The 8,259-nt window shown below is 40.7% G+C and overlaps 1 protein-coding gene across 2 annotated transcripts; it reads left to right on the top strand.

Moving 5' to 3' along the window:
- The first annotated feature begins 495 nt into the window (after positions 1-495).
- On the top strand, positions 496-4,638 carry osr2 (odd-skipped related transciption factor 2). Of its 2 annotated transcripts, none has more exons than XM_029504731.1 (4): positions 496-733; positions 2,693-3,382; positions 3,660-3,759; positions 4,150-4,638. In XM_029504731.1, exons 2-4 carry the CDS (start codon positions 2,730-2,732, stop codon positions 4,222-4,224), a joined length of 828 nt encoding a protein of 275 aa, XP_029360591.1. In that variant the 5' UTR covers positions 496-733; positions 2,693-2,729; the 3' UTR covers positions 4,225-4,638. The 2 variants fall into 2 exon arrangements, with proteins under 2 accessions (XP_029360591.1, XP_029360590.1); XM_029504730.1 differs by having other exon boundaries at positions 4,068-4,638.
- The last annotated feature ends 3,621 nt before the right edge of the window (positions 4,639-8,259 follow it).

The raw sequence follows: 8,259 nt of genomic DNA, 5'->3' as shown, positions 1-8,259 counted from the left end.
CATGCTGCTGACATCAGGATGTTTTCATTTCTGTTCAGATTGTTTACTCTTACCACAAGGAAATGCAACGATTTCGTGTGGTTGATCTTGCATATGCCCTCCATTCTACCAATTGGGGGAAGAATTGTTTTTAAAAAATCTTGTAAGCGGCTCGAGTATCCAAAAGCACGTTTTCAAAAGCGTGGAGTTGGAGGAAAAAATGATCAGGGTTTCCTCTTGAACTTCCAGTCATGTCTCCAAAGGAAGGTAGGCCTATCAAACTTGGCTATATGGTATGAGAGGTGTCAGCAGAGACAGGTTCAGCTGTACACGCTGGTCTACTATGGTCTGGAACCCTAGTTGCTATACAAACACAAATAAACAGAGGAGGAACATTGGAGTTAATGATAGAGGACGGGGGGTGGAGGCGTGTCGGAGGGCGGGGTGAGCACTGCTGAGCCCCGGAGCCCTGAAAAGTGAAGGACGGGAGAGCATTACGCACACTTCAAGTCCGAGCTCCGGAGGAGACTCCCACGCTGCTGCGCTCTCGCCTCCAAACTTGTGCGTCTCTTTCCACAACTTGTCACATCACTGCAAAGCTTCGAAACACCAGAGTTGGCTGCATGGCTACATGAAAGTTGCATGGACTTGGAACTTGGAAAACTTTTAGCGGCGCTTTGTTGGAGCTCGTCGCCTCTATAGTTACTGTGGATTACTGACATACCGCAGGACCTTTGGCAGCTATTTATTGGGGGTAAGATTGTGTTTGGCAGGGTTTCCGTCAGTCTGTTTACGGGAAGGGAACCAACTTCTCTCAAAATCACTTGTAACTTTCTATCTGAAGAAAATGCTTCACGTTTACGCTTTGAGCTCCAAACGTATTATCTGAAAATATGTGTCAAAAAAGCCAACTTTTCATGGAAAGAAACTACATCAAATCATATTATTGGTAGGGATGATTATTGCACCGTAATAATGGCCAGCTTGAGGTCATAGTTCAACCACGTTTTGACATTGCTGCTGTCTGTCCACGGCACCGTACCATGCTGAAACAAGCAGTGGCCCTCACGTTTGTAGACTTGTCACGGCTTATAGAAATGTTAAACCTTCTGCCAAAGAAGGAATTTAAAGACCAGGAAGAGGCGCCGAGACTGCTGTCAAAGTCCAAATGACGTCCAGAGGTTTTTGTGGGGTGAACAGGTTGAACAGTTGAACAGATGGACAAAGAACAGCAAGTGCCTGAATGGTGACTTATGTTACAAAATTATACTGCAGCATATACGGTATGTGAAAGGGAGAGTACGTGTACAGAGAATGACAAGAGCCTGTCAGTGAAACAAAAGGAGGGATCTAACAGAGACAAGCGACGAGTTTACCAGCGTGCATGTACGCAGGACCTTCACCCTCTGAGAGTAAAATACCTCAATCGCCAGGTTCCCGAAACATTATGTTAAAATGTGATTGGCCCTGATCGCTAAAAACGTTCCTAATCTTATGATATCATTAGACAGAAAAACATGGAGTTTTTCATTCCAAATCTAAAGGTCAGCTCGCTGCTGCCCCGCTGGCTCCCGCAAGTCCCGCTTCACCATCCGGAGTCTTGAACTTACACGGCTGATTTTTTAAATTTATTTATTAATTTTATTTTATTTTATTTTTTTTACTGTGTAGGAAAACATTAGTTGTCATTCCCACAAACACGGGACCTGTTCCTCTCACCGTCAGCCCACACCGTGTGTCCCACATTGTGTAGACAACCAGTTTCTGCTTTACGCTCAAATGTTGTTCCGTGTGAAAAGTAGGTTAAAATGCCCACCGGTTATTTGCTACCGTACTCTCCTGCCCAGGGGGAACACAAACATGCAGCGTGAAATAAAACAGACCTAAAAGGCTAAATATTAGTGCCTATAAAATTTGCTGGCTTCTACGCGCAGCTATAAAAATAAAAGCACATGCATTTCCAGCAAAGATTAAAGTCACTTTCTTGTGGTTAATAGGCACCATTTGTGCATTTTGCTCTGACTTACGTTCATGCACTTAATAACATTTTTGATCATACTGGCAACATTTCAAACTTTTCGAGATATACCTACACATGTTTGTTATTGCCGAACACCAACAGCCTCAAACTCAATGTGTCGTCTCTAATTACTTGTGTGAGATTTAGTGTTTTAAATTTGGAATCTACAGCGTTTTATTTCACTCCCACTTTGTGTAGTAACATTTGCGATGACTGCCGTGTTTGATAAAAAAATTGATAAAGAGACAACTTCTGTTTTAAGGAGCCAGCTTTGCAAGGGCAATAATGCCTGAAGTGTGTTTAAATAATGTCATGGTTCTTTGGAAGACAAACCAGATTTTTTTGTACACGTAATTGTCAGTAAAGGACAAGACTGCTGCAGCTTGTTCCGTTTGTTAATCCAATTAGCTCCACGCTTTGTCCAAGTGTTGAAATTAAAAATAACTAAAGATTTCGTGTCCTGGTCTGGATACAGATTATTCACGTGATTACTGGAGGAATGCGATAAATTCAGAATAATAAATATGCATGTAAGTCTCTCTAAAATAGTTGTAGTAGTCAAACAGGTGTTTTTACTGCGTCGTTATCGCACACTGAGGCTCACACTTTCCCTGCCTGTATAACCACACTGACTTTAAAACCACAAAATTACTGTCTCTAACGTGGCATTTACACACTCTTTTCTCTCTCTAGGGTTTTCACCGTGTCCTGTGCAGAGGTCTGAATCGACATGGGGAGCAAAGCCCTGCACGCTCCTATCCCCCTGCACCCGGCCCTCCAGCTCACAAACTACTCCTTCCTGCAGGCCGTCAACACTTTTCCAGCTGACCAGCTGCAGGGACTGTACGGCCTCAGCGCGGTGCAAACCATGCACATGAACCACTGGACTCTTGGTTACCCACACATTCAAGGACTGAGGTCGACAATCACGGAGATGGCAGCCGCCCAGGGGCTGGTCGACCCTAGGATTCCTTTCCCAGCGATACCCTTCACAGCCGCGGCGCAGCTCTTCCATCCGAAACAAGCCGCCGCAGCGCACGGCATCCCCTCACTGCACAAGGACAGGCCGAGGTTTGACTTCGCCAACCTGGCCCTTGCAGCCACACAGGAGGACCCACCGAAAGCTGCGGATCTGGCAAAGTTGGCTTCGGGACTAGGGGGAACCATCTCCGAGCTGAGCAAGCTGTCCCCGGAGCGAAAACCCACCCGGGGAAGGCTCCCTTCAAAAACAAAAAAGGAATTTATTTGCAAGTTCTGCGGCAGGCATTTCACCAAGTCCTACAATCTCCTCATCCACGAGAGGACCCACACAGACGAGCGGCCCTATACCTGTGACATTTGCCACAAGGCCTTCCGAAGACAAGATCATCTCAGAGACCACAGGTGAGACACATCCCCAGGTCTTGTATTACCTCTGTCTTGGGCCAGGAGAGGGGTCTAAAAACGTTACTGTAAATACAAATCTGCATATTTCTCTAATTTGGCGATTGAAACACTTCTTGTTTGAAGCATAGCCAGTCTGTTCCCAGAGTCTTCTCCATGAGGGCGCTAAAGCACTTTAATGCATAAAGTTAGACACTGTGACTCTGGGGTTTGTAAAAGCTACGAGTAAATCCATGCACGAGAGGACATTTGATTAAGTGCGATTTCTGTTTTACAGATACATCCACTCCAAGGAAAAACCATTCAAATGTCAAGAATGTGGGAAAGGATTCTGTCAGTCTCGAACTCTAGCCGTCCATAAAACCTTACATATGCAGGTAAGCTCAAAGTATTAACAGTCACAATGATATTATCCTCACCAAACCATATGATACCTTGTGATCATAATTCACATATTCTGCACGGTCTACTGCATGCATGGGGATATTCATAAGTCTGGCAAAAAGATTGCGCTTAGGTAATAACCAAATTGAAACAAAAATGTGAGTCAGAAATACACATACAGGCTATCTAAAAATTATTGTGTGAATCAGTCCTAGTTGTAATTGACACAACAGTGGATTTAATTATTTTAGTTCTACACAATTAAAGGGATTAATTCTTTGCTTGCTTTAAATCTAAACAGGAATCTCCCCACAAATGCCCCACATGCGGAAGAACCTTTAATCAAAGAAGTAACCTGAAAACTCACCTTCTCACCCATACAGACATCAAGCCCTACAGCTGTGGCCGCTGCGGAAAGGTGTTTCGGCGCAACTGTGACTTGCGACGGCACAGTTTGACGCACAGCCCACATCAGGACTACTAGCCTGGACAGATTAACAAAATAACAATGGACAAAACGCTAGAAGACATGTCAGAGACTTCTTCTGCAACATCTTCTTCTTCTTTTCCCCCATTTTCTTACTTTTTTGTTTTGTTTTGTTGTTGTTGTTTTTTGTTGTTGTTTTTGTTTTTTGTTTAAAGACAATCTCCAAACCAGGACATGTTTACTGCAGCACATTGTAGAGTGGAATTTGGTTGCACCTCAAACGGAACATCAGCGGAGCCATTGAAACCCCCTGTAAATATCAGGACCATGTACATAATGTTGTTTTTTATTTTCTTTTCTGACCTTGAAAATATAAAGTTGTCAACAACAGTAATAAGTTTAAAGTATGTTAAATTGTATTTTAGAAATAAATATTTCCATGTCACATTTGCGTTTGTTCTGTTTTTATTGCTTCGAAACATGAGACACCATATTGTAGCCCTAAAGTAATATTTAGTTGAAGCAATTTAGCGTGCCCATTAAATTAATGGTCTATATGTTTATGGCCAGAGCTTAATGTGACTGAAATGTTTGGCTTTTTATAGTAGACCGGTAGTTACCATTTGACGGGAGCGATAATAGGATGTCTTTAAGTCTTTAAGCAGAGAATGATTGGGAGAGAGCCGAATGCCCTTGAGTCACGATCGATTTTAAGAGTTAAAAAGAAAATTCTTAACTAAAAACGACCATTGTGTAGTTAATATCCGTGCAGCAGTGTCATTCATCCACATACACGTGTGCCCATTCTCCAACAAATAATGTCTGAATATCTTTTTCAATATCCTGGGCCTAAAGAGGCTGATTAGTATTACATTAGACGCATTAGCAGCTATATCACATGTCTTTATCTGCATCACCGCAGATATAATAATTGACCTGCACTGCTGTAGAAGCAGCCGTCATCTCAAAGACAGCTATCTAGACCAACAACATGAGAAGAGCTGGCACAGTCAGCTGGAGTATTTAATTAATCACGTACTAAAACCCAAATAAAACTCAACAGTTTTATTTTATTTTATTTATTGAGACCTTGTTCTGTCAAATACACCGAACAATCTCGGTGTGCCGTTCTAGAGATGCAAAGCGAATCATAGTTTGGGGTTTGAAGTTTAAATTATCATTGTTCGCAGAATAAGACAGAAGAACGCTCTAGACGCCATATTTACACAGACAGGTTTGTTTCTGATATTGCACTTTTCGCATTCAGGCATTGTTGTTTTATCCATCTAACCTTTGATCGGTCCAAATTGCGCTTGAACATTAACCATCAAAGCTGTGGCCTGTGACAGGATGAGCTGATCTATAATGTTTTGTATTATTAGCCTGTTCGCTGAGGTAAGACTCTCTCCCTCTGTTTCCCTTGTCAGCGTTTGACAGTGTTGGCCTTCAGGCCTGTTATTTCATGATTTCACCAGCCGGCATTGGCTACTGGACACTTGTTTAAGAGTTTGATTTCCACCTGACATTGCAATTAGTTGCTTGAAAAAATTGCATTTATCTTTAATGGACTCGAAAATAGAGTCTGGAACAAGTGGTTAGAATAACAACAAGGCGCTCATTGCTGCTGAAAGGCCATTAACTAAGAGCCAGCTTATTACGCACTGTAGGCTAGTATTTTCCTAATTACTTTCTAAATGGAAAGACAACAAAATAAAAAATCAGAGTAGAGCAAGCTTATATTTACAAAACGTAGGTGAGCTACATAAAAAATAATGGTGTATTTTATATGTATATATTTCAATCATCATTTAATTTTGATGAAAATAAAATGATGGAACTCTAAGAGCATGAACGGAATTATCTATAAATATTGTAAAAACAACAACAATAATAATAAAGTTGATATTATTTATACAAAAATATTATTGTTACATCATTAGGCATATATATTTAGTTTCATTTATTTCCATTTGTTTTAGTACATAATTTCATTATACAGTCGATATTCAAGTTGGTGACATAATGAGATAAATTAACATAAGTTTGAAAAAAGACGATTACTTCAAATAGTTCTTATCATTTTAAATAAACAAAACAATTCTGAAACCTGTAACCTCAATGTAATGTTGGGGTGACTCGTAAGTACCCCGTATAAATAATAATAAGTGTAATGATGCAGAACTATATTGGCTATGATAAAATATTTAGATAAGATATAAATACATGAAATCTTTTTGGGAGTCCTCTCACATGGGAGCAAAAGTATGCTTCAGAACATATTTGAAGAAGTAAGTCTCACAGCTCTCCTGAATTTGTTTATGATAGCTTGAGGTCTTGACCGAGGGGTGGAGTATTATTCATCATGTTTTTTTAGATACATATAACTACAGTTTATCTGGTATCATAATCCAATGAAATTTTCCTTCAGGATTAAGACCTGAGATTTTAACTGCTCACGGGGATCATTTTGTCCGAACAGAGTGATGACAGAACAAACGACATAATCGTTTTTAAATGTATTACTGGCTTCAAAGGCGGGGGGTTAAACAATTGAAAGGCATCGCATGATTATATGGCCAACACCTCCAAAATATCCGATTGGCCCTGATGACGCAGAAATGTACAGGTTTATCAATGAACTCTACTGAACCCTTATCAGACTGGGAGACTGTCACTGATTTGCCTACAGAATCATCACAGTGAAATGAATGCGCACTTATCCACGCACTCATCCACATACACAGGGGCAAATAGTGAACAGTCACATGTTGAACTTCTCGGGCCCAGGTGGACTGTGTCATCCGGAAGCTGTAGCTCTCTGCTGGCGAGGGAGAAACTGCCCTGACGGTAAACATCACAGTTCACACCTTGGGAGTTGCAGAGATAACTGGTTAGGATTAGATGTGGGATCAGGAATTGATTCATGTTAGGTTCAGGTTAAAGTGAGGGCAAACATCGAACCAGACCCCAGTTCACCCAGAATCAACTTCTGTCAAGCACTGGGATCTCATGCAGGGCTTCACTCCGCTGATCTCCTACAGCCCGTGACAGACGCTCACTTTTTCATTGCAGCTCCATTGCCTCCACTGTTTCTAAGATGTTCATTCACTTATTTGTTTTTGTGGTCATCACTTTTTGTTTTATCTAGTAAGCTGTAGATAATATTTTATATCTTCATCACACTACCTAACAAATTTAAGAAGAATACACTATTACTATTACAACTAACATTACAGCAGCAGAGACTAAAATTATAAGAAAAAAAGATATGACACCCAGAAATTACATGTGTGTTCAATTGCAAGTAGGGATGGCGCTTCAGCCTGTTCAACTGAAGATCGTCAAAGATTCGCGGTATGATATTTGTTTAAATGGCAAGGCGAATTATTATCCAAATGTCTAACAGCATTCTAAAAATAAACAATAAGTCAAATTTGTATTGACTTTTGCTTCAGACGTCGTGATCTCTGCTACCTACATTTTGATTTCATGTGTACATGGGCCATTATAAAATTCAAAGAAACGAGTCCAACACTCCAACACTGTTCAGATGGTGCGCGTTGCGAAGCTTATTCTTTTCTGTCACAGCAAAAACGAGCTTCCACTGCCATATAAGGGTAGGGGCACGCGAGACGCTTCACGGACGTCACGTGAAATGATGCATTCGCGAACTCATTGTAAATCCTTTAACACTGATGGATTTCTCGATTTTCGTGTTTTGATTCTACTAGTAAACGTGACTTTGAAGCATACACAGTTTTATTCAAATGTATCAAACTACAATAATTCCACTTTATGCAGAAATAACCTTACAAGAAAAATATGAATTCATTATATGTTTAAGGGCTGTTACTCTCATTGCTACTTTTATATTATCTCCCCTTTCCTAAAATTGGCTCAGTTAACTTTGAATGTCATTAACCCCCATTTGTTTCTCAGAACACATTCCTAATATTTTCATTGCCATTAAATTGTGCGGTAAACGCGTAATACACTGTGAAGGGAAAATGTCCTACAGATTTAAAGGCAACACCAGGCATACGGAAGCCGCGTTGGTGTTTCCTCA

Source organism: Echeneis naucrates, chromosome 6 (assembly GCF_900963305.1).
Source record: "Echeneis naucrates chromosome 6, fEcheNa1.1, whole genome shotgun sequence".
NCBI lineage: Eukaryota > Metazoa > Chordata > Actinopteri > Carangiformes > Echeneidae > Echeneis > Echeneis naucrates.
This window is presented reverse-complemented; position numbering and strand designations above follow the sequence as displayed.